Below are 26,224 nucleotides of genomic sequence, written 5' to 3'. Positions count from 1 at the left end.
TCACCTGCTAAACTGTATGCCTTTCTGAACAAATTCATCCCTAAGGTACATCCCACCTTGCCTTCTGCCTGACTGCAGACTAACACAGCTAACTCTCTCTAAACACCAATGGCAAGGTTTAGAGCTATGAGAATATCAATTATGCACATAAAAGGCCAGTTTTTTCCAGATTCTTCTGTTCTTTGATATTTGCTACTGAAAAACAAGTGTGAGGTGAGCTTACTACTACACAGCAGAATGGAGTAGTGCTTCCATCTCTTGCAAATTTGAAATCAGTAGCTACATTTCAACAAGCTGTGTTCTTAACAAATTACTGAACATCCTTCTCTCTAGCACTGAGTCTAACTATATGTAATGGGATCTTTTTCAGTACAAGAGCAATAGAGAGTTATCTCCATGCCATTGATGAGAGACCTGTTCTTCTCATGCAAATACCGCACAGAGAAGAACTGTAAGAAATTATAATAAATCAGGAACAAATTTTTAAAAAATCTTACTCAGTTCCTGCTTGGCCAAACTTGCACTGAGGTTGGTGGGAGTTTTTCCTGAGTAAGGATTTCAGTATTTGGCAATTAATTGAAAACACATGCCTTAATATATTTTGGCTTCAGTAAAGTTTACTGCAAGAATAAACTGAATCAGTACTCACCCCAGCCACGTATTAACCAAGCCTGACCCTATTTATGCAGTTAGTAATTAACCACCAAGATCACAGTCTACTAGGCACAACTACAGACCACTTCTCCCCTCCAAAGAGAAAAACCTTTGCAATGGGTTATTCTGACCCCCATCTATTCCATAAATGTAATAACCTTTAAATATGAAAATTAATCTATTCTGATGCAGATTCAAAATAAAAGATTAAGACACAGCAAGGAAAAGTCAAAAGCATACAGTCTATCAAATATTGTTACCCTTGTTGGTACATTTTTCTCCTAAAATACTAAAGGGAAGCTAAGTGCCTTACTACACTTTGCCTTAGAATGGACAGTGCCCAGTTCCCATTGAATTCAATGGGGACCACAGAAATAATCTGAGGGAACAAAAAGCTACACAAAAGTCTGTGTGGAAGGCTGGCAGGGTTTCAAGCATGAACAGATTCTATGGCCTCAGTTTAAGAAAAAGTGAATCGTGATTCTATTTGCTCAACCGGAGAGATATTACAAGGGCTTGCTTCACAGAAGAGGAGCAGTTTATGCTCATGCCTTTAGGATGTCCTAAGATGAGCCCCCAGTAATTGAGACACCTGAAATTAATATTCACTTTTGAAAACATAGGCCATACAAACACCTGAGCAGTAAGACACTAAAATCAGTAAAATAATAAAAGTGAATTAATTATTTAATAGTCACTCTGCAGTAAATCACTTCAGGGCTGGATGGAACAATGCTTCAGATGACAGATACAGACATCCTCTAAAAATAATGCAGCATTTACAAGGAAAACATGAAGCTCATAGAGCAAATAACTGACAATTTATATCAACTGAAGATTAACCCCTTTATCATCACATTTTTTCCGTTGTCATAAGAAAAATATTTCACTAAGCTCAAAACAAGATTTCTTAGAGTAAATATAGAAACTGACTTTTTCAGATGTAGAAAAATATGATAGCTGCTACATTATACATCAAAGAACCACACTATTTTGTTTGAGATGATGAACCACAAAACCCCCCTGGCTACAGTATCAATAAATAATTTTAATGATCTTTTCCCTGAAGCTCTCAAATTTAGAAACAAGGTAATTACCAGATTTTGTCTGTGGCATTTTTGGAAGATCGGAAGGTTTAGATCCAGAACAAATCGGCTGCATTTCTTTAGAAGCTATGATAAAAGGAATAACCAGGTCTTTAATTACAGAGGGTCACTGGAAAGACACTAAGCTCAAAGAAAGTAAGTGCCTGAAACAACAACATAAAAGCAAGCCAACCTCTATGGTACATATTGCACAAATAATCCAAAGAAGAAACACTGTTGAAGGACAGAAGGGTGTTTGGAGCTTAAATAGCATCAATTGTGCATATGCAGAACCACCAGGCCAAGGAAGATGTTAATAAACATCTAACCAACAATGAAAGTTAATCTGCTTTGTAGTTAAACAAGAATACCCATAAATCTTATATTATCACCCTCTATAGCAGTGCAAAACAGCATAGCTTAAGACATTGTGAAGGAAAATGAAGGAGTGAAGTAAGGTATAAACAACACAAGTCACCATTACCCAAAGTTGCTGTGGGCTTTAGAAGTGGGGGAAAGGTTTTGGTTTTGGGTAGTTCTTGAAGCTTGCTTGTAACTGTAAGTGAAAAAGGAGAGGGGAAGTACATTGATGGGAGTCAGTAGAAACCTGGGGAGAAAAAAGGACTTAAGTAACATTTGCAGTTCTCTTTATATAGCGAAACAGAGACAGAAAAGTAAAAAACAAGGAACAAAGGGTGTAACTTGGGCAGCAGTCGTGGGTGCCGACTTAGGGGTAGGGGTGCAAAAATAACAGCTGCCACTGCTCTAAGGTTTTTCAAGGTGCATAGCTGCTCTGGTATGCTTATTACCCAATATTCCCTGGGGGTTTAGAGCTGGGGAAGGGGTTTTGATTCTACAAAATGTTGCAAGCTTATTTGTCACTGTAAAGGAAAACAGAAAGAGAGAAAGGACAAACAACACTGAAAGAAGGCAGAAGAACTCTGGGGGGGGGGAAGAAAAGATTTTTCATACAGAAAAAAACAGTTTTCTGGCAAAATACATTGAAACTAGGGGGAAAAATTACCATTATCCAATGATAGAGAAGTGGGGGAGATGTTTTGGTTTTAAGAAATTCTGGAAGTTTGCTTGTAATAAAGTGGGGGGAAAAAGAAAGAGATAGAGAGAAAATGCAGCTTTGGTGCAAGTCAGCAGAAATGTGTGTGTGGGGGGGAAGGATTTGTTAAGAAACACCAGCAGTTTTCTTTATAAAGAGTGTAGAATAAACAGATGAACTGAAAACAAGAAAAGTTACTATTACCCAGTGATTCTGTGGGCTTTTGAAGTGGGAGAGATGTTTTAGTGACAAGAAACTCTGGAAGTTTGCTTGTGGCTGTAAGTAAAAAGGGAGAAAAAAGAAAGAACACTACTGACATGAACCAGTGGAAATCTGGGGAAAAAATGCTCAAAACACTTGCAGTTCTCTTTATATAGTGCAGCAGAGACAGAACAAGAAAAATCACCATTACCCAATGGTTTTGTGGGCTTTTGAATTGGGGGAGATGTTTTAATTTTAGGGTCTTCTGGAAGCTTGCTTGTAACTGTAAGGGAAAAAGAAGGAAAGTACTACATTGAGGGGAGGCAATAGAAATCTTGGCAAAAAGGATTCTATTATACAGTGTTACAAACAAAACAAGTGGAAAACAAGAAAAAAAATCACCATTACCCAATGATCCTGTGGGCTTGAGAAGTGGAGGCGATGTTTCAGTTTTAGGAAATTCTGGAAGCTTGCTTGTAACTAAGTGAAAAAAAAAAGGAGAGAAAGAGAAAGAGCACAATAGAGATGCGGGTCAATAGAAATTTGAAGTAAAAAAAAAGGATTTGTTAAGAAACACATGTCGTTTTTTTAATAAAGGTAGCATAGGCCCAAAATAAACCAAGAGCAAGACAAGTCACCATTACCCAATGTTCCTGTGGGCTTTAGAAGTGTGGGAGAGGTTTTGGTTTTAGGAAGTTCTGGAAGCTTGCTTGTAACTGTAAATGAAAAAGAAGAGGGACAGTATGTTGATAGGTGTCAGTAAAAATCTGGGGGGTAAAAAGACTTAAGAAACACTTCCAATTCTCTTTACATAGTGTAAAGACAGAAAAGCTGAAAACAGAAAAGTTGCCATTACCCAATGTTCCTGCAGGTTTTCGTAGTGGGGGAGATGTTTTTGTTTTAGGAAGTTCTGGAAGCTTGCTTGTAGCTGTAAGTGGGAGTAAAAAAAGAGAGAGAAGGTATAACAAAAGGTGAGAGGCAGTACAAATCTGGATATATATGTCTTAAGTCATACAGGAGTCCTTTTTATGGAGCATAATGAAATCAGAAACCAAAGAACACGTGTCTACTTTCTAGGTTCAGTAAAAGTTTGCTACCTGTTTCCTTTATATTTCACTTGTATTTCTTCATTACAGAGGCATATTTATTTTCATATTTTATATTTATTTGCTTCGTCTTTGGAAATGTAGGTCAAATTTTTGAGTAACTAGAGGCTAAATGTTGAAATTTTATCTTTAGATCTGTGTTCACAATTTGTATGGATTTGTATATACAGTCCAGACAGTGCAGTTAATATTGTGACATTTTGTAGTGTAACTTTCTGGATATAGGAAAAGTGTGGCTGATGCTTCTGGTTGTGGAACTATCATGATGAAGGGAAACTTTATGAGGCCTTTCTATTAGTTTGCTTCAGGAAGAAAACATATTATTTGTGATATAGCAAGCCTTTGAAAATCATCACAATAACACACATCGTTCTACAGAAGTATCAACTAATAGCATCCCTTATTTTAAATATTAGTGAAAAAATACTACTATTACTAAAGGAATCTCCAGTATAGTAAGCAATGTTATTGGCACTCATTGGGGTGCTCTCCCAGAATCAGTTATTTCATCTTAGCACATCTAGGCCTAGATGCTAGGGTTATGCGAAGCTTCGGTAGCTGATTCAATTCAGAGGAGGCTCGGCCTGATTTGGCAGCCAAATCTCTGAATCTGAATTGAATCAGAAGACCCATTAAAAGGTCCAAATTGATTCAGAAAATATTTGGAAAGATTCGGAGATTCGGAAGGCAGGCTTGCAGGAAACAGAAACTGAGACGAGAGAGCAAGGAGGTGGGAGTAGTGTCTGCACCTGCACCACCTCCACTAACACCATAAATGATCACCAGCACCAGCATGACAGTCTACACCCCAATTTCAGTTCCCAGCATGAGCCTTCCAGTGCCAGAGGAGGAGCTAGTTCTGGAAAAAGAGGAGGTGAGGGCCATAGTTAATGAAATTCTGGGGAAAAGGAAGGGATCTGAGTTTGTACTCCACACCCCTAAAAGTTCCCCTATAGGCACTTTTGGAAGGCACTTCAGCGTAGGTTGTGGGGGCAAGTGGCTCAGCTCCTCCTGTTGTTGTGCCTCTGCCTGGTGGGGATGGGGATAAGGCAGGATCCCCACCCTCAACCCAGAAGCAGGTGGCTAGTGTAGTGTGGGATCATTCTAAGCTGGCAGATGATCCCAGGTATGCTACCTGCCAGCACTGCTGAAAGCAGATCAGTTGGGGCAAGGAGGTGAAACACTTCACCACCATGGCAATGCTACTGCATCTCAGGAGGCAGCACCCCCTTGCCCTTGCTCCTCCTCAGCCTGGCACCAGTGGGAGCATGCCCAGAAAGAATTCCCCCTCTTGCTTCAAAGCCCCCATGCCCCAAGAAGCAGAGGCAGGCCATCCAGGACCAGTGAGGGAAAGGTGGAGACAAAGGGGACATTAGAACTTAGGCTGGCAACAAAAATTAAGGACAACAAAAAGTCCTTCTTCAGGTACACAGGGAGCAAAAAAAAAAGGCGCAGGGTGGCATAAGACTCCTACAGGAAAGACAAGGGCAGTTGGTGACAGATAGGAGGGACAAAGCAGAGCTCTTCAATGAGTTTTTTGCCTCTGTAGTCTTGAACTCAGATCTAGACAAATCTCCCAAATGCATTACTGACAGAAGCAAGAAGAACACCAGACCACCAACTGTCAGTGCCAACCTAGTAAACAGACACTTGGAGGGACTGGATCTGTTTAAGTCAGTGGGACTGGATGAGTTCCATCCAGTGGTGCTGAAAGAATTAGCCAGTGTCATAGCAGAGGCACTGACATAACTGTTGGAGCGCTCATGGTGCTCAGGTGAGGTCTCAGGGGATTGTAAAAGGGCCAATATGGTCCCTATTTTCAACAAGGGAGGAAGGAGGATCTGGGAAACTATAGACCAGTTAGTTTCACCTCTATCCTTGGAAAAACCCTTGACAAAATTATCAACAATCACATTTGTAGGAGTCCAGCAGGTAATATAATGCTGAAGGGCAACCAGTATGGGTTCACAGCAGGTAGGTCCTGCCTGACTAACCTTGTTTCTTTCTATGACCAGGTCACTAAATCCTTAGATGCAGGAGTCAAGGTAGATGTCATTTCCTTGGACTTTAAAAAGGCTTTCAACAGGGTGTCCCATCCTGTTGTCATACACAAACTGAACAGTTGTGCCATAGACGATTACATGGTCGTGTGGGTGGGAAATTGGGTTAAGGGTCGTACCCAGAGAGTGGTGGTGGATGGGTTGGTATTGACCAGGAAAGATGTGGGCAGTGGGGTCCCCCAAGGCTCAGTCCTTGGGCCAGTGCTGGTCAATAGCTTCATCAGCGACCTGGATGAGGGCGTGGAAAGCACTCTGTCCAAATTCTCAGATGACACCAAACTCTGGGGTCAAGCAAACATACTGATGGGAAGAAACCAAATCCAGGAAGACCTGGACAGGTTAGAGAAGTGGGCAGAGAACTCTAGGATGCAGTTCAACAAGGACAAGTGCAAGGTGCTGCACACCTAGGGAGAGGGAATCACCAGCACACCTATAGGCTGGGGGATGACCTTCTCAGCAGCACAGCAGCAGAAAGAGATCTCAGATTCATTGTCAACATGAATACAAGTCATCAATGTGACAAAGTAATTACCAGAGCTAACTGCACTTTGTCATGCATTAGTAGGTTCATCACAAACAGGTCCAGGGAGGTGATGTTTCCCTTCTTTGTGGCACTGGTCAGGATGCAGCTGGAGTACTGCACTGAATTCTGGGCACCACAATTCAAGGAAGATGTGGACAACCTTGAGAGGGTCCAAAGGAGGTTAGAGGTCTGCAGGGAAGGCCTTATGAGGAAAGGCTGAGGGACCCGGACCTTTTCAGCCTCCTCAAGAGAAGGTTGAGGGGGAATCTTGTGGCAGTATACAAATTCACTAGGTGGGGAAGGGGTAGCAGGGAATAGGAGATGCTCTGTTTACCACAGCACCCCTTGGAATAACCAGAAACAATGACCACAAGCCGTAGATAAAGAGTAGAGTTAGGTTGGATATCAGAAAGAACTTCTTCATGGTTAGGGCTGCCAGAATCTGGAATGGGCTTCCAAGGGAAGTGGTGCTGTCCCCTACCCTGGGGTCTTCAAGAAAAGTGGGGTGCGCCCCACGATGAGTGACATCACCCAGAGCATTGGGGAGATGCTTGCTGTGGATAGGCAGCCCTTCTTCTTTGTTGAGTGTCCAGGGTTCAGGCAGCACATGGCGCTCGTGAACCTATCCTACCAAGTGCCTGCATGCACCACCCTTAGCAGGACAGTGGTGCCCTTCCTGTACGAGGCATGCAAGGAATACTTGAGGGAGAAGCTGCACAGGGCATTGCTACAGGTAGTTTTGCACTTCACCTCAGGCATCTGAGTGCTCCTTCACAGGGCACTGATGCGATCAGTCAGGGCTTTGGTGGGCTCTCCTTCAAGTAAAGGTGATGGGAGATCATGGTGGCCATGAACCACATGGTGCAGGGGTGGCTTGCTGGGCAGGGTGAGCTCACCTGTGGGTTCACGGTCACTGACAATGGGGCCAACACGGTGAAGGTGGTGCATGATGCCAACTTTGTTGGCATCCACTGTGTGGCAAACAAGTTCCACCTCATAATCAGGGATGCCTTGGAAGGGGATAGGGCTCCTGGTGACAGTGCCATCACTACCGCTAACAGCCAGCTCATTTCAAAATGCAGGAAGGTGGTGGGCTATTTCTACCACAGCATCAAGGGGGGCAGATGCTGTAGGACAAACAGGCACAGCTGAGCATCCCACAGCACAAAATCATGCAGGATGTGGAGACTTGGTGGAACTCCACATACCTGATGGTCAAAAGGCTGGTGGAGCAACAGAAAACCATCCAAAAGACAGCCTTGCTTCTGGAGATTGGGATCAGTGGCCCCCTTAACAAAACACAGTGGGAGACCATCTCTCAGATTGTGGTGATCCTTAAGCCATTCCTTGAGGCCACTGAGAACCTCAGTGCTGGTGATCCCTTCCTTAGCCAGATGATCCCCATAGTGAAGGAGCTTGAAAACCAAATGGAAAAGTTCCAGGGAATCAGTGTTCCTGGCTGGGGCAAGCTGCTTTCACCAGATGTGCAGGCACTGGTGAAGCAGCTGAAGGAGAACATAAAAAAAGGCTCGATCTGTTGTGGTTTAGTACAGTCCACGTGCTGGCAGGTATATGCAACCTGAGGTTGAAGGGGAGCATCTGCAGCAGCAAAACCCTCAATTGCTGGAGAGAGGTGCTCATGAACAGAGTCAGGGAGGCAGAAAGGCAGAGGCAGGGGGAAGTGGAAGAGGGGGATCCACTTTCCCGTGCCAGCACTCCAACCACCAGCCAATCTCCTCTACCATAGCTGCTGCCAATGTGGGCCAAGGGCATGGCTTCAATGTTGGGGTCCAGAGGCACCAGACCCCACCATTCGGCAGATAGCGAGGAGGCCTCGGTGGCTACCTATCTGAGTATGTGGAGCCGCTGCACTGTGATCCCTTGGCCTATTGGACATCCCACAACCAACCAGTGTTCCAAGTGAGAGGGTGTTCAGCATTGCTGGTGATGCTGTGATACAATGCCACACCTCCTTGGATCCTGGTTTGGTGGAACAGCTGATGTTCCTGAAGGTGAATCTCCCATTGCTGGGGTTCCCCAAGCTCCACATGCAGATGGGGTGAGTGCCACCCTCCTCACCCTGTCTGCACCTATTTGCTTTTTAAATTTGCTTTCGGAACCATTTAATTCCCTGCTCTCAGAACTAGAGGCGGCAGTTTAGTTTATCACCAGCCAGAAGGAGAAGAAAATTTCCCTGCTGAGCTCCTGTGCCAGGACCAACTTGGAGGTATGGGCTGGGGCTATGGGGAAGGAGGAGGTCCTGGGCATGACCTAAAACTGTACCCTGCCAGGGTAGGAAGGCCTGGTGGGACTGCCAGTGGTCCAGCAGCCCCAGGAAATTCCAGGACTGTGAAAGGCAGGTAGGGGGTGTCTGATAACCTCCAGCCACCACATGCACATGCAGTCCTGGCTGGGGAAAGCCCAGACCTGTAAGATCTTTGAGAGGCCTGAGGCTTACTGGTTGCAGTGGAGTTGTGAGAGTGAAAACAGGCAGGTGGCTCAGATGCGACCTGAGGTACCCTTGAATGGTGTGTGCTGGGGCCAGGACCCAAAGCGGGGTTGAAGGGCCAGGAGCCCACTGCGATGAATGCCCAGAGCAAAAGGCTCAGGATTCCAACTGACCTGAAGGCAAGGCCAGGGCCTAACAGGGAGCCAAAGGTCCCAGAGAGGGGACCACACCTGGAGGGGGTGAAGAATGCAATCTGTGAGGCATGGACCACAGTATAGAGAAGGTATGGAGCTGTGGAATGGATGTCACCCCTAGACATCAGGGGCCTAAATGGGAAGCCTCCCGCCTAAGTAACATCTGAATCAGTTTTCCATCAAGGTGTGGCAGATGAAAGAGGGGTGGGTGGTTGGCCCAGAAACAGGTGGGTCAAGATCTAACCAGCACCAGGAAAGCCCCCTGTTACAGGGTACCATCCCTGCTGCATTCATCCCACTCTGCCTTAACACACACATGGCAGACAAGGTTCTTTGGGTCAATCTGATATTTTTTATTAGACCAACTATATGGTTGGAGAAATATATCTTAGCAAACTTTTGGGTTTAAAAACCCTTCATCAGGCTGAGGAAGCATCTGCAGTTGGTGTGTGTGCTGCTCCTGGATGGAATGAATAGTAAAGGAGCCAGAGGCTGGCATGCATGCAAGAAAGCCCATCAGTGAAAATGTAAATTGAGGTGTCAGGGGGTGAGAGAGAGGCTGTGGGGGGGGGGAAGGGTGGGAGGGAGAAAGGGGTATGTAGCAGGTAAAAGTGGAGAGGTAACTGGGGAGTCAGATGTCAGGCAAGTTATAGTGTGTCATAAATTCAATGTCTATATTGAATCCATGAGTCTCTGTACCTAGGAGGTTGATGAAGTAAAGCTCATAGGCTCATCTGTGAAAGGTGTTTCGTAAATTCCCTTTGAGAATCAGGACTGATAGATTGGAGAGAGAGTGGTTTTCTTGTGAGAAATGTACCTCCACTGGTAATTGGGTGTTCTTGTCGTTAATAGATTTCCGGTGTGCCTTCATTCTGGTGCACAGTTGTTGTTTGGCCTCTCCTATGTATTTTCCATCAGGGCATTTGGTGCACTGGATGAGATATATAATGTTTCTGGAGGTGCAGCTGTAAGATCCAGGAATGGTGATGGTTCTGTTGTGGGGTGTAGTAATTGTGCGGGTACTGGAGATATGTTGGCAGGTTTTGCATTTCTTGTCATGGCATGGTCTGGATCCATTTGCTGTGTTTTGGGCAAGGTTTGGTGCTTGTTTGAATTTACAAAACACTTTTCACAGACCAGCCTATGAACTGCACTTCATCAACCTCCTAGGTACAAAAACTCATGGATTCAATATAGACACTGGATTTATGGCACACTATAACCTGCCTGACACCTAGCTTCCCAGGTAACTCTCCACTTTTACTTGCTACATCCCCCTATGCCCTGCCAGTTTGTCTCTTAACCACTCATGCCTCAATTTACATTTTCACTGACTGGCTTTCTTGCATGCATACTAGGAAGAGCACATACCAACTGGAGGGTTTTTAACCCTGAAAGTTTGCTAAGATATATTTCTCCAACTACTCGGTTGGTCTAATAAAAGAAATCAGATTGAACCAAAGAACCTTGTCTACCTGTGCAACTGACACCCCTTAACACACACAAGTGATGCAAGTCTTGCTTTTGACGGTTTGAGGTGCACTTTCACAGAAACCCCTGCACCTATCTCCTTGAAACTTAGCAGGCTTCATGCCCTGAGAAGGGGCTACAATCCCTGTTGTTTTCATGTGAATCTGCAAAAAAAATGACAACTTTATATGTATTTTAGTGATTCCCCATTATAGTTTATGGCCAAATCTCCAAATCAGTACCGAATCTCCGAATCTGATTCGGCCAAATCGAACTGGGACAGTGACTCGAATCACTAAATCCAATTACTGTCCCTCTGAATCTGCTGAATCCAAATCTGAATCGAATACTTGCTGTTTTGCACAGGTCTACTAGATATTTCCTTATGTTTTAATACAGTGCATGAACCTACGCAACTATAGGTATGTGTTACAACATTCAACAACCATATCTAGTATCTGTGATATGTAAATTACTATCCATATGCATAAAGGGACAGAGTATATTTTAATTAAGATTTCCTTCAGCACAGCTTTCTTCTAAGAAGTAGTTCTAAAAGGTAGCAGAATTTTGGAGAGGAAAAAAAAGTGAGTACTAGCTGTAGAAACTGAGCCACAGCCAAATTAGTTACCCAGAGTGGTTGGAGTGTGTGCCAGTTCAGGTTTAGAAGTCGATTTAGTTTCTTCAAGTCTACTGGCTCTCTCACTGTGAGCTGGAAAAAAGGACCCAGATTTATTTTTTATTCCTTGTAAGCATTGGTTTAAGTCACAGTCACTGTTCATTGTTTGTTTTTTTAATGGTAGCCATCAATCTACACTGGAGGATTTTTGAATGACTCCTGTAGTGGCACAGCTCCATTGTCATTAAACTGGTTACTCCAGGAAGCCCAGCATGGATATAATATTTTAGATTCCTTCTATTGCAGTTATATACAAGCAATAGGAAAATAGAAACCCCAAAGAGTAAAGCTGAGATCAGTGGCTCATGAGGTGTTTTTTCAAAAGCTTGCCAAATTCAATACCTTACATGCTATAAACAAGATTGCATTACAAGTGATACATGTAACACTTTGCCTGCTGGAGTGAAGTCCTTCTACCACCAAAAATTCATGATAGAAAGGACTAAGGATCATCTATACCAGTAGCAGTCAACCTTCTTGGCAGACATGCTACTAATTAGCCCTCCCCACAAATGCCATTCCAGTCTCTTTCCCCTGCCTGATCTGCTGCTCTGTTTTCTGCTTCCTGCCCCAGATTCCCTGCCTGATCTAATGCTCTGCTTTCTGCTTCCTGCCCTATCTGTCACTGCGCTGCTATTCCCTTCCCCAGTCTGCTGTATGCCACATGCAGAGGCTTCCTGTGGTGCCACAGGTTGGCTGCCCTTGACCTCAGCTCTTCCCTTTGTCCAACAATAACATTGCAGCAAAGCATTTTAGCCAGTCTGTTCTTTACTTCACGTCACAGATAGCTTGCAAAATATTTATTTACTATAACAAGCCAAATTGGTACCCATATTTTATCTGAGCAGATTAAGACCACACACCCAGTACTCCTGCTTGACTTGCATAACTGGGTAAGAATGATGGAGTCAAGGCCATTACCAGCTGTTGTATACAGCTGTAGATGTCATCCAGAAAACCTACAGAGAGTAGGGACTCACTCCATGGGTCCTGTTTTAAGAGCTGCAGATGAATGTTCCAGGATAAAAAGAATATGGATGAAAATCAGCAGCATTGCTCAAATCATGAGTCTCCAGGTACTTGGTGTTTTGCTTATAGTGCCAGCTCACAAAATCATAGATTTTAGGACCAGAAAGGATGCCTAACCTGTTCTTGCCTCCTATATATCACAGGCCATTACATTACACCCACTTATGGTTGTAGTGAGCCCAATAATTTGTTTTTAACTAACTCATATCTTCCAGAACGACATCCAGTCTTGATCTGAAGCCTTCAAGAGCAAGAAATGGCTTGTTCCTGGACTTAATTATCCTCACTGTTTAAAATGTGTGCTGTGTTTCTCATTTGAATTTGTCTGACCTTGACTTCGACCCATTGGCTCTTATTTTGCCTTTCTTTATGAGATGAAGCAGCCCTTTACCCCACAATTTTCAAACCATGAAAGTGCATAATCATCATAATCATATCGCCTAGCATTTTTCTAATGAGGTAAAAGGTTCTTAACAGTTTCACGACCCTCTCCATTTTAATACATCCACTGGAGAGAGATCACATGCAACAGGCAAGGAAGGGTTCTGCCACTGCAGCAGCAACTTGTATATAAAAGAATCTGAAACTGATAAATTCACCTTTTTGTCAGTACCACTTACAGCTGTCAATTTAAATCAATCTTTTTACATGGTGGATCCATGCTGAGCCTGGACAAAGGGGCCTGCATAAAGTCTGTCAAGTGCACATCAGTTAACTGGCATAGTCCTTCATGTGTTAAGAGCAATATGAATTCCTGCAATGAACAGTGTTACCTTGTATGCTACCTGTGTAGATATTTAGAGGATACTTTTAGATTGGTTTTGTTTTCACTTGGAATGAATATATTTGTGCAGCAATGATGTAATGTCACTCAGAACAACAAATTCCCTCAATGGCAGCAATTTGCAGCCTACAATTGGAAATTTTACTTTGTTTTTATAAGATCATGAAATATTTAAGGTAATTTTAATCTTTTAAGTCAGGGTTTATTTTTTTAAAGGATTTAAAATATAGTATGAGTAAGTTATTGAATTCTGAAATTAAATTTTATAGGCCTGTTAAATCAATATCAGGAAGCTCGTTCCCAGCATTGCACTGGAAGAGAGATTTAGCTAAGCATTGCATGCAGTAGTCTGTGGAAGCCCTCACTCTTCAATGGAGGTACCATAAATGCAATATTTACCCAGTTTATTCAATGGCAATTCAGGCTTAGGGGTCATACTAGGTTTTGCAGAATCCAGTACACTGTCACTGTGAGCTACAATAAATATGAGTTATTTTTGCTTATGCTATACATGCAATACATTTTACTCAATACACATGCGAAGCAAGCATCAAGACAGATCTAATAAGGTTGGTCTGAAAGCTGTGTTGTGTCACTTCATGAAGGTAGCATGCTGTTTTCCACCATCAAGCTCCATAGACCTTATAATGCAAAAAAGTTAGGATGGTTTCTACTTTGAAGTGGAGATCAGTGTAACAAACTTGCAACACATACTGTTTCTTTAGAATCCAGATCCACTTCCACTGAACTCAGTAGAAGTGCTGTAATTGCCATCAGTGGAAGAGAGGTTCAACTCCAGGGGAGAGATTAACATAAGTAAATTAACTTCCTGAGTGCTTTGGGACAAATCACTAACAGAGAGGGAGAGAGAGAAGTATAACACATGCACAACAGTATGCTTCAGAAGTACTTAACAGGTTAGCATGTCTTATGGTTAAATGCAAACATAAAATAAGCATGCAAACACTCTCAGGGTTCTTCTTCTTTTCAGGGGTCAGCTGTTTTTGTTTTAATACAGTGCATGGACCTGGCAGCCAAGTTAGCCAAGCCATCTCTATAAAAAAGGAAAGGCATGTCAGAGCTTTCCAGAAGTAAAATAAAAGAAACCAGGCTCTTTGCTGTTCTTGCACAGAGGGCGGGAGGAACAGAGGGAAGCAATGTGAGCCATTCTTGTAAGAAAGGGACATAGAAAGCAGAAAGTTTGATGATTAAGAATAAAATAAATATGGACAATTAGGGTTTACCCAAAGATGCCTCTGATTTTTCTAGGGCACCAGGCACAGTAGGCATAATGCTTTCCTGGAGTGGTTCACTGGTACCTGCAAGATGAAAGGTTAACAAAACAGAGTGAGAAAAGACGGTCTAATATCAAGGGATAGAATACAGGAAGAACAGATATGGAAAAAAAAAAGAATTTCTTAATCTTTATATTCCTGGTATGCAATTACAATACTGCTTTAAAAAAAGAAAAGAAAAAAAAACCCCAAAGTGATGAAAACCCCAACCAAACGGAAAACCTTACCAAATGCCTTAGAGGAGTTCTGCACGAAGACCATCTCATTATTGGAATGTATTCACTATTCTAAGTACAAGAAAGTACAGAGGATAACTACAGGCTGAAATATCCTGTTTACCATAGCAAATAACGGGAGGTTTTTAAAACCAATCAGTATGGTTGTATTTTACTTCTGAATAGATCTCTTGACACACTGATCTTTTAGTATGTCCCCTTTGGCTGAAGGAATTCCACAGTAAAGGTCTTCAGTGGTTAAAACAAGATAAAGCTATGGCCACCTTATTGCTAACTCACCCACAAATAGAAGCAAGTTGCTTAATTGTTTTTAATCTCATTTTACAAGTTCATAAAATGAAATTAAAATATTCACCACTCTCAAAGATTATACAAATCTACCAAGCACTTACAATCTCAACTAGCACTTCACAAAAATCAAAAACACTGGATGCTAATATTTCGTACAAAGAGTTGAGTAATGAAGTACTGAAGGCATTCTGCTGGGTAATTAAACCAAGAAAAAAAAATTAAGACAGAGATTTATTTATATTACATAGCAGATTTGCTCTGATGAATTAGTAGAACACACACAAGCCCTTATAAAAAAAAGAGAGCAATAGCTTGGACCATCGTTCAAAGCCAATTCTCCCATGTTCCACACCAAACGCATAGATTCTTCGAACCATGGCCCGCTCTGGTCCCATCTGAAGTCAATATAAAGATTCTTGCTGGCTTTATGCAAAGTTCAATTGGGAATTATGAAAGAAGAATGTGCTAGTTGTTTGACTAATTTAGCAAAGCAATTTAAAGGGTGAGGGAACATAAGAAAGCATTGAGGAATATGGATTGCCGTGTTCAGAAAACATTCCAAAGTGGAAAATACTGTAACAGGCTTGGCAGAAATGAGGCGTGGAGGAGATCATCTAGCAGTCTTTCCATTGACTCTCATGCCAAAGAAGAAGAGAACTGAAAATAAGAAAATGGTAGGATGCCTGGCTTAAAAAAATAGTAGCAGAACAGTCACTGCAGCCAGTCAAACAGTGCAATGCAAACCCTTGGGCAGAAAACACTATGGTATAACCAAACAGAATAGTACTCAAGGTCATGGAACCTTGTAGACAGCTCCAGTGGCTGAACATTCTGATACCTTTTCTTCTTTTAAGGAAAAGGGAAAAATGGGGATGATGTTCTGCAGTGAACTCTCTGAATATTCCATTGCCACTGCTAGGACTAGTTCTCCTTAAATATGTCATAGTAAATATCTACATGTGCATTTACACCAGCTTAAATTTACTGCACAGTAAGTTAATATGCCTTAATGCCTACACATGTAGACATCAGCCTATGTGCAGCTTAATGTGCAGTAACCTATTGCACAGTAAGTGGGAATAGGTTGGGGTTTACACCTGCAGGCATTAAGGTTCATTGTTGTTGTGTGTTAGAACTAACTTTAGTCTCAAGTCATTCCACACACACAGTTACTACGCAGTAAGACGCTACTGTTCAGTAACTAATGATGTAGGTATCAAATTTATGCTCAAGTTGGCATAAGTCACCATATTTACTATGTAGTATGGGCATGCACATGTAGATACGCACCAGTACTGCACAGTAATTTCAGTTTCTGTGCAGCAAATGCACACACGTAGATGAGCCCACAGTGTCTCAGCCAAAAAGACTCAAGTCAGTTAAGGGTAAGACATTGTACACAGGGTTAGGTGACGCTACTGTGCAGTAGCCTAATGATACTGCACAATACCGATATTTTCAAAGCTGTGCTCAGACAGGATTGAATGACATGAAGCCTAGCCTTAGTTAATTGTGTCCCACACTTCCTGCCTCCCTCAAGACCTACCATTTAATACACAACTTCCAAAAGCCTTTGATCTTAGTTCATATATATGTACAAACTCAAATACTCAACACAAACTGTGGGTATGTCTACACATGCATTTGATCCAGGATTAGTTTACTTGCAAGCAAGCTACTCACGAGTAAATACTCCTGAGCAGGCATCTACACATGCAAGGAAGTGGGAGCAGATTTGTTCCTAATGGCATCAAACTGCTCCCATTTTGTGAGGTCCTGTAATGGGCCCCTGCTATTATCAGAGGAGCTCTAAGCTCCCTCTGGGTGATCGCCCAGGGGCTGACAGGGAGCACCGGGCTAAGAGATAGCTGTCTCCTGGCAGGGGCTGGGACATTATACCCTGCCCCGGTGGCTGCCTTCTGCCAGGGTGGGGGACAATGCCCCCCTGCCCCAGCAGCAAGGAGCTCCTGGCTCCTCAATCAGAGGCAGGAGATTTGCAAAGGGCTGCAGGGGGAGGGGCAAGTCCCAGCCCCCTGCCCCAATCTGCTGGTGGGGCAGTTCGAGGTAGGGGGATGGGATCTACCCCATCAATACAGTTCTTTCCAAGTCCTGCACCTTGATCAGGACAGTTCCTAGCTCCCACCCAACTTGCAGAGGGAGGCTGGTGAGCCTGTTTCCTACTCAGCTCCATTGGCACAGTGTTGGGTGGGGAAGAGACTCCATAGCCCCCAACAAAGGGGGACTCCCAGGGCCAGCTCCACACCATGGGGCTCTTAGCACTGGTTTCATGGCTGTGGGGCCAGTGCCAGCTCCCTGACTGTGGGGCCTGTGCTGGGAGACCCTGTATCCCAACCCCTGCTTTCTGATCTTCCAGCCCCTGCTTCCCAGTCATGATCTCAGAGCAGGGGGCTTGGAACTCCACACCCAGGAGACATAGTCCCCGCCCAGACTCTGGTGGTAGAGTGTGCCCCAGCAGCAGGCAGCTCCTGGTGGCAGGGAGAAATTTCCTGCCCCTTAGTAGACAGCTAACTGGGAGCAACAGTTCCCAGTCAGTCATCTAAATAAATGCTACTGTGCTGTTACTAATCAAAAGTAAATTTGCTACTAGCATTTGCAGGTAACAAATTTATGCACGATTAGCAAAGTTTACTGGGGGCATCTACATGTATCGCTATGGCGACATTGTTACTGTGCCGTGATTTAGTGCTTCCTTTTGGAAGTACTAAATCACAGCATAGTAACAGCCTGTTCTGTGCTATATGTGTGGTGCAGTTATTTTTAGCAGCTACTTTCCCGTAGCAGCATGCTATACTGGGAAACGCATCGCTACGGCAAAGTAGCTGCTGGTCACGTGCAGATGCCTGCAGACACTACATGGTCATAGCATGTTGCTACGGTGATGTAGCATCATGTCTAGATGCACCCACTGTGTAGTAAGTATGTGCACATGTAGACACATGCTTACTTCACAGTAAACTATGTTACTGCACAGTTATGCATCTCATGTAGATGCACCCTGTAAGCATAAAAAGCCTAGTGCTAGACATGCAAGGATCGCTTTCCTGAACTGTATGAGAACAATTAGGTTATGCTTATACAATGTTTGAGAGAGCGTAATAAATGCAATAGTGCTCCATCACAAAGGAAAATAGAAAACTCTCCATTCTTGAAAGTTTCTCAGAGAACATATAACCCTCTTGTGAAATTCTAGCTTGAAAGCATAACAATTCAAGCAAATATCTGTGGCTACACACAAATACCACATAGGACATGTACAGACGAGTACACACCTGCAGTTTGTGGCACCTCAAAGCAGTCTGAGATGCCACAAACTGCACACAGATCATGGTACTTGTTTGACGCACTGTTAATTTGCAGTGTGGCAGGTTTTGTTTGACACCGGGAGATGTGCTTTTTGCTGTGCCTTTTTTGTTTTGACACCAGGAAATCCCGGTGTAAAAAAATGTCATTGAAAAAAGCGGTACAATGCATGAGGCAGCAGTGTGCACCATCAGAAATGGAGCCTGGCTGGCCAGAGCCATTGTCTGGCTGCTGGCCAGGCTCAGAATGGCTGGATTGGCACTGATGCTGCCCAGGAGGCCCCTAGGACCACAGGTAAGACTGCTGGCCCCAGCCTCCCCTACTCCGACCAGAAACAATTTGCCCCACACCAATCCCATATGCAAGGATATGTGCAGTGGCAGATAGCAGTGGCACAAATTTTGCTGTGACAACTGCACACCCCTGTATGTGGGGATGTGGCCACAGTGATAATTCGTTTCTCACTCTTAAAGATTTTGGATAACTACAATCCTGGAACACAGAGCTACCCAAAGTATTGAATAGAAACAATATGAAACACCAAGAAACGGATCCATGAACACAAAAGAGTATATCCGCTGGTACTTTAAGCAAGAGAGAATCACTGAAAGGCAAGATTACTAGAGAAAGAAAAAGCAGTATATGGATGTAGCATATCATGGTTTATTTGAAAGTGAACATCTGGAATGTCTTAGTAAGTAACTAATATGTAATGGTAATAATAGGAACATTTATGTCTTTGGAGGAAATGGATTTAAGAGTGGTTACCATTAAAAAGGCAGCATTTACTGACTGCAGTCTTGCAACTGAATTTGAAATACCACCTTATCCCACTAATAAAATGGGAAATAACCATAACTGGTTATCTGAACATATGTTGACCTTTTTGGGTTGGTGCTTCTGTAGAATATATAAGTATGCACAATTGCAGCATGTAGAGAGAAAACTAAGGATTGACCTATATCCAGAAAACACCAAAAATGTACCTATCTGCTTATGAAAGACAATGCTTAAGTAATGCATAAAACTCTTTGCATGAATGATGTGTGGGATTTGATTTAAAAGACAAAGAATTGTAAGTGAATGCAGCTGAAGTTGCTTGAGAGAGTACATAAGAGAGATTGAATAATGAACTATGCAGTCATGTTTAATGATTGATACATTCATTTAATAAAATAGCATTGTATGTTTCCAAGAATCAAAAGTATAAGATGCAAAGATGGATACAGCTGAAACCTGAGGATTTTAGCACATAATATATAGCTTTTTTACACTCAGTCTGGAAAATTTATTGTACACAAAGTGGTAAGATTTTTGGAACTCTTTTCCTCCTCTCCCACTATGTAATAAAATCAGAAGCATGACAATATTGTGAGCAGGGTTCTTCATGTAATGGAAAGATGCTGTAGAGCACATAATTTTTAAAGGAGACAAAAGCAAATGGTCCATCTGTGCTGAACAGAGGAACATGAAGCACATAAAGAGACAGAAAAAATGTACACAATAAATTCTATGCAAAATTGTTAGCACACAATTTTCAAAATATATACTGAAGAAAGCTCAACTATTCCACTGAAGGGTATTAAAAAAGTTAAGATTCTTCAGAGAGTTTTACTATTCACCCATATCTAGGTAAAATCAAGTAGTTCCATAACCATAGCTGGAATAACTACAGTGCCCCATTTGATGAGAGATTCAGATAAAGAAATGTCCTACTTTTCCTTCTAAAACTTTAGGATGAACATAAACAGCTACCGGTATGCAGACTTCTCTGTCACAGTTCAAACTAGAATTTGGCAAGAGGCTTACCTGGATATTGGAGAATAAGAAATCTGCAAACATTTTCAGAGCCTAAATGATGATGATTGCTTTATCCAGAAGACAGCTGGCAATCATTACACGTTTTTGCTGCATTACTATATCCTATATTTCTTCTATTCCCTACATACTCTTCAGGAGTGCCGAAGTCTGCAAAATCACTCAGTTCTGAATCTCCAAACTGGGCTAACTTGAGTTGCAGCAAATCCAAGGAATTTATCACTCATAATATTCTACAAACTTTTACAGAGAAGTATATGCTAAAGACTCCCACAGAAAATTGAATTTTCAAGGTCAGTGGATTGATCTGATCTATTCTCAAGTCATTTAAGAGTAAGACATTTTACACAGGGTTAGACACTCTGTGGGTGCATCAACACAAGACACTGCTGGGCAGTCAGTTACTAAGCATTTATTTAGCACTTGTATTAGTGAATGTCTTTTAGGTGATGCTACTGCACAGTACCCGAATGATACTGTGCAGTACCATATTAGCACTGTCCCTGCTGTGATGTGCTACTGCACAGTATTTTTTGGCTAGTGTGTCGTCAGTGTCTCATATAGATGTGTCCTGTGTTTACATAACAGCAAAAAGCCAAAGCTCTTTTAAAAATAAAGTGAACTAGTTTGACTTGATATCAATTACTTCATTCCTGTTGAACTTTAAGAAAAAAAGCAAGTTCAGAGAGGTTTAAGGGCCAAGTTCTGCAATCCTACTCATGCAAATTCTCCATTTCTTTGAGACCAAAGGAAGAAGACAAGTAGGATTGTTTTAGAAGACGACAAAAAGGTTTGGTCACACACTGAAGTATATCAGTGAGGAGATATAATATAGATGAGGCACAACAGTAACAAGAAGATTATTTCCTCTAACTAAAATATTTCCTCTAAATAAAATATTATTTCTTCTAACTAAAATAATTAATAAATAATCTCATTTAGTCTTCTCTTCTGTGGGATTATAACTACAACAGCCAAAGGCTTTGCTCTGCATCTTAAAATCATATTAAAAGAGGTTTGGAAGTATCTTCACAAGGTCATTTAGTTCAAGCAGCTGTTCAAGGCAGGATCATCCCTATTAAAACCTAATACTGACATGCGAATTTAAGTTGTTTTTTTTAAACATTCAAAATATGTGAGATTAAAACTTAACTTTATCTAAAGCTGATTCAATCAGCTATTAGATGTGCCAAAAAGCCCTGGTGAAGCACCCCATCTATATAGATACTGGGTGAGCTGGGTCAAAATAACATGATGCTTCTTCTGGGCATGCACTGCACTTGGCATGGGGGTGCACTGAACTGAAAGAAAAGTGCTTTTTTTTTTTAAGTTTGTAAGCCCCCTCAGTGTGGAACTTTGTAGTGCCACCATTTACAGCTCTCATACTGAGACATGCCTACAATTATTCCACTTTAACCTCCCATAAGGCTTTTGCAAGATCAGGCTTTTATCTTATTTCCTTTGGCAGACATTTTCATAGAGAAGTCAGGCTGGAAGGGACCTCAACAAATCATCTAGTCCAGTCAGGATTCTACAATCTTGGTGTTACTAGCACCACACTCTAACCAAAGTTGCTAAAAGCCCAGCCTTGTGAAAGTCCATGTTTCAAGGGCCATCACACTGCAATGACCCTCTTCTTTCACCATATTCTCACACATCAGAGCCTCATAGCTCATGTCTAAACTAGTAAAATAATTTTACCAGGCTGCACATCACTTCTCCCACTGGAACACGTAGGGCTTGGCCACTAAATGAAAAGCAAATCAAAGTGCAGGCCTTTTACCTTTATTCCAATCATCAGGCACAACTGTTCATTCATCTGTGTGCCACTTCTGTTTTCCAAACAAAACATATAAGGAGATTAACTACTTAGACTCACAGAATCACAGAAAAGTAGGGTTGGAAGTGACCTAAGGAGGTCATGTAGTTCAACCTCTGCTCAAAGCAGAACCATCCCCAACTAGATCATTCCAGCCAAGGCTTTGTCTAGCTGGGCCTTAAACACCTCCAAGGATGGAGATTCTACCACCTCTCTAGGTAACCTGTTCCAGTGTTTCACCACCCTCCTAGCGAGAACATTTTTCCTAATATCCAACCTAACCTCCCTTGCTGCAGCTTGAGACCATTGCTCCTTGTTCTGTCATCTGTCACCACTGAGAACAGTCTAGCTCCATCCTTTTTGGAAGCATACTTCAGGTAGTTAAAGGCTGCTATCAAATCCCCTCTCAGTCTTCTCTTCTGCAGACTAAATAAACCCAGTTCCCTCAGCCTCTCCTCAAAAGTCGTATGCCCCAGTCCCCAAAGCATTTTTGTTGCCATCTGCTGGACTCTTTCCAACTTTTCCACATCCTTTTTAAAGGGGGAGTGGAGGAAGGGCAGGGCAAAACTGGACACAGTACTCCAGATGTGGCCTCACCAGTGCAGAATAATTACTTCCCTTGATCTGCTGGCAATGCTCCTACTAATGCAGCCCAGTATGCCATTAGCCTTCTTGGCAACAAAGGCACACTGTTAGCTCATATCCATCTTATTGTCTACTGTAACCCCCAGGTCCTTTTCTTCAGCAGTGCTGCTTAGCCAGTCAGTCCCCAGCTTGTACTGGTGCATGGGATTATTCTGTCCTAAGTACAGGACTTTGCACTTGTTCTTATTGAACCTCATAAGATTTTCTTTTGGCCCAATCCCCCAGTTTGTCTAGATCACTCTGAATCCTAGCCCAACCCTCCAGTGTATCTACTACACCCTCCAGCCTGGTGTCATCTGCTGCTGAGGGTGCACTCTATGCCATCTTCCATATCATTAATGAAGATATTGAACAAAACCAGGCCCAGGACTGACCCCTGGGATACTCCACTTGATACCGGCTTGCAACTAAACATTGAGCCATTGATTACTACCCATTGAGCCCAACAATCCAGCCTGCTTTCTATTCACCTTACAGTTCATTCATCCAACCCATACTTCCTCAGCTTGCTTGCAAGAATGTTTTGGGAGATGGTATAAAAAGCTTTACTGAAGTCAAGGGAAATTATGTCTACTGCTTTCCCTACATCCATGTAGCCAGTTATCTCATCCTAGAAGGCAATCAGGTTGCTCAGGCATGACTTGCTCCTGGTGAATCCATGCGGATTGTTCCTAATTACATTCTTCTACTCCAAGTACTTAGAAATGGATTCTTTGATGACCTGCTTCACGATTTTTCCAGGGACTGAGTTCCCTTGGCTCCTCCTATTTCAGTGTACTGGACTGTGTAGTATGTTTTTCAATAGAGGAGGTAGAGCAGCAGGAAGTGCAGGACTTCAGAAGAGAAGCACCAGTACCAGATCAGATTGGAGACATGCAACACATTAAAAATATTTGATCGAGGGAAGATTATATTGCTACCATTTGCCATCTATAATTGTGGTACCACAATTACAATTTTTCCATCTTAATCTCATATCAGTCTCCTAATTTCTAACCTCAGTTGTCTTTGCTATAGTAGAGGGGTTAGTGTTGCTGCTGAATGAGACTGCTATGAAGTACAAGGTAACTTCTCTGGAATTATCAGCTCTGACATGCCCCCAGCAGATTTTACTTCTGTCAAAGCTTTTCTCCCAGAACAAAAAAAGAGTGAACAGCTGTTCAGGACAATTCTTCCACAAGAAAGACTGATTTGTAGGAGAAAATCCTCCCTCCTGCACTAATTTGAATGTCTGTGGGCCCCGTCTACATGAGACACTGACTGAAGTGCAAGGAGCAGGAGCTGTTCTGCAGCAACAACTGGGAGGGTTCCTGGTGGGGAGAATGATCTCCTGTCCTGCAAGCTGACTGACAAGATTGGGTGCAGGGCGTGGAGAGGCGGAAGAGGGGGAGTTTCTCCCAGGGCGGGAACCCTCCCTAGGACCTTTGTGGCAGCTTCTGGCTAAAAAGTAGCTGCTAACTAGCAATTGACAGATGCCCCCTTCTCAGGCAGAGGCAGGGCCAGCCTTATGGATGGGTAATGTGGGAAACTGCTCAGGATGCCATGATCATGGGAGCATCACATTCACACACACGCACCTACACACATATACTACCTCTGCCTCCTTGCTGGACTGCATCCTGTGCCTCTACCTCGCTGCCTCTGCCTGCAGCAGTGCCACTGACTTGAGTGGGGGTAGTGGAAGCTGGCCAGCTGCAGGGCTCAGCAATGATGATGAGGTACCACTACCTGCTGGACAGGGTGTGAGCAGCACTCACTACCCCATGCCCATAACTGGGTCTATGAGTTCTACTACTGCCTGAGCCAGCAGCATGCACCCCTCATGCTTCTGCTGCTCATCATCATGGGCACCTGCCTGGTGCTGCTTGCCATCTTCTTTCCCTCAGGGCAGGTAAGAGCCAAGCCCCCACTCATCCCCCCACCATTTTTCTCTTGCCCTGCTAAGCCATCACCGGGGGAAGCCGTGGGGAAGCAAGTCTGCCAATCCAGCCCAGCAGCTCTCTCCAGGGCTTTATTTCTAAAACTTTCACTAATACTACCATATACTTAACTCAAAGAAACGGTACCAACATACAGGTTCACCCAGGGCACCATTCTCCTTAGGGCCAGGTCTAGGAAGAGGAGAGGGCAGGCTATCAATTAATGGGCTCCACTAAAAGTGAAGCAGCCCTGTGGTGGCCCCTGTTTGGAGAGCTCCCCTATGTAGCTCTCCAGCCAGGGGGCTGGAATACATGTACATTACAATTCTCGAGATAATTTTCTAGTTGCAGAAATTTCACAGAAATTCTTAGCCTCTAAAAAAAATGCCCATCCACCACCTCAATCAGCACAAATCCCACTACTGCCAGGAAGAGCTATGCAAAGGAGATTGAACCTTGGACCATTGACAAGTGAAACCAATACCTAAAGACAAGGCTGTCTAACTGGCAGCCTGTGGGCTGCATGTGGCCAGTGAGAGTTTAACTAATGGCCCCCAGGGGCCCACCACCCCCATTGCTCCAGGTGAGTCTTGGGGTTCCCTCTCCCTCCTCCACATTTTCTTGCATGTCCCCCACCCCACCGGAGTAGCATAGCACTGCATGTTGCAGCCCATGATGGAGGCAGCCAGGGGCCTGGAATGCCTGTGTGGTGCAGAGAAGTGCAGCAGCCCATGATTGGGCAGATGAAGGTGAGATGGGTGCCACTGACAATGCAGCAGAGATGGGGGGAGCCTGTGTGCATAGGCAGCATGCAGTGGGGGAAGTGACTGCCCATGCATGCACCACATGCAGCCTGGGGGGGATCAGGCTGTGGTGCCCATGCCAGGCAACCCCTGCTGGCATAGTTTGTGCAGCACATAGGCTCCAGTCACTTAGAAGTTGGACAGCCCTGCCTAAAGGTCTTCTTAGAGCTAGTTTGTAGTACTGAATAACTTTCACATAGTTAATGAGGCACCTTTGAAAGTAGAAGATTCAAGGTTTTCTTTTTCCAAATCCACTGTGTTCCACTGCTTATTTTACATTGTTCCTCTCAACTTTGACTATGAAAAGTCAGTTTCATTGTTAAGCTCTTAATATTGAAGTGACTGGGATATAAATTCAGGAGGAGAATCACTGTCCAAAACATTTTCGGGATTCTTTATAGCTTTTATTGCTACTTTCCGTTACATGCAGGAAAAAGCATTACAGTTCCAATCTATCTAGACATTTGGACCAAAATTTTCCAATTTGAATGCCTTCAGCACCTACCTAGGAATGTGCAGGGTACCTTTAATTGCCATTGAAGTCTATGGGAGATTCAGGCCAACAGCTCCAAAACTCAGGCTGTTTTAAACTGTCTGCATATGCATTTACTTGTCTAAATTTAGGCACCCGAATCTGAAAGTCAGATAGTCTTTATGCTTTTAAACAACAATAAACCAATTTACAGACAAATACACAATGTTTTATTCGGGGAATTTTTTTTATCTGCAATGAAAAAGAACTGTTTAAAAATTTAGAAAAACATCCTGTTCTTGGGTTTTTTTGTTAGA

General features: G+C 43.1%; 1 protein-coding gene across 13 annotated transcripts in view; it reads right to left on the bottom strand.

Moving 5' to 3' along the window:
- ABI3BP (ABI family member 3 binding protein) overlaps positions 1-26,224 on the bottom strand; it is a 295,005-nt gene that overhangs the window by 141,918 nt on the left and 126,863 nt on the right. For 5 of the 13 annotated variants that reach the window (XM_059720568.1, XM_059720572.1, XM_059720574.1 and 2 more), the window contains exons 11-20: positions 14,533-14,607; positions 13,688-13,762; positions 11,428-11,508; positions 3,851-3,922; positions 3,639-3,710; positions 3,403-3,474; positions 3,206-3,277; positions 2,998-3,069; positions 2,224-2,295; positions 1,752-1,826 (exon numbers count right to left, since the gene is read on the bottom strand). In XM_059720568.1, the coding sequence (XP_059576551.1) occupies positions 1,752-1,826; positions 2,224-2,295; positions 2,998-3,069; positions 3,206-3,277; positions 3,403-3,474; positions 3,639-3,710; positions 3,851-3,922; positions 11,428-11,508; positions 13,688-13,762; positions 14,533-14,607 (738 nt within the window). The remainder of the gene's footprint in view (positions 1-1,751; positions 1,827-2,223; positions 2,296-2,997; positions 3,070-3,205; positions 3,278-3,402; positions 3,475-3,638; positions 3,711-3,850; positions 3,923-11,427; positions 11,509-13,687; positions 13,763-14,532; positions 14,608-26,224) is intronic. The other 8 variants (XM_059720573.1, XM_059720575.1, XM_059720578.1 and 5 more) reach the window with 5 other exon arrangements.

Source organism: Alligator mississippiensis, chromosome 1, assembly GCF_030867095.1.
Source record: "Alligator mississippiensis isolate rAllMis1 chromosome 1, rAllMis1, whole genome shotgun sequence".
In the NCBI taxonomy this organism is placed as follows: Eukaryota; Metazoa; Chordata; order Crocodylia; family Alligatoridae; genus Alligator; species Alligator mississippiensis.
Note: the sequence above shows the minus strand (reverse complement) of the source record. Positions and strands in the feature narration are given on the sequence as shown.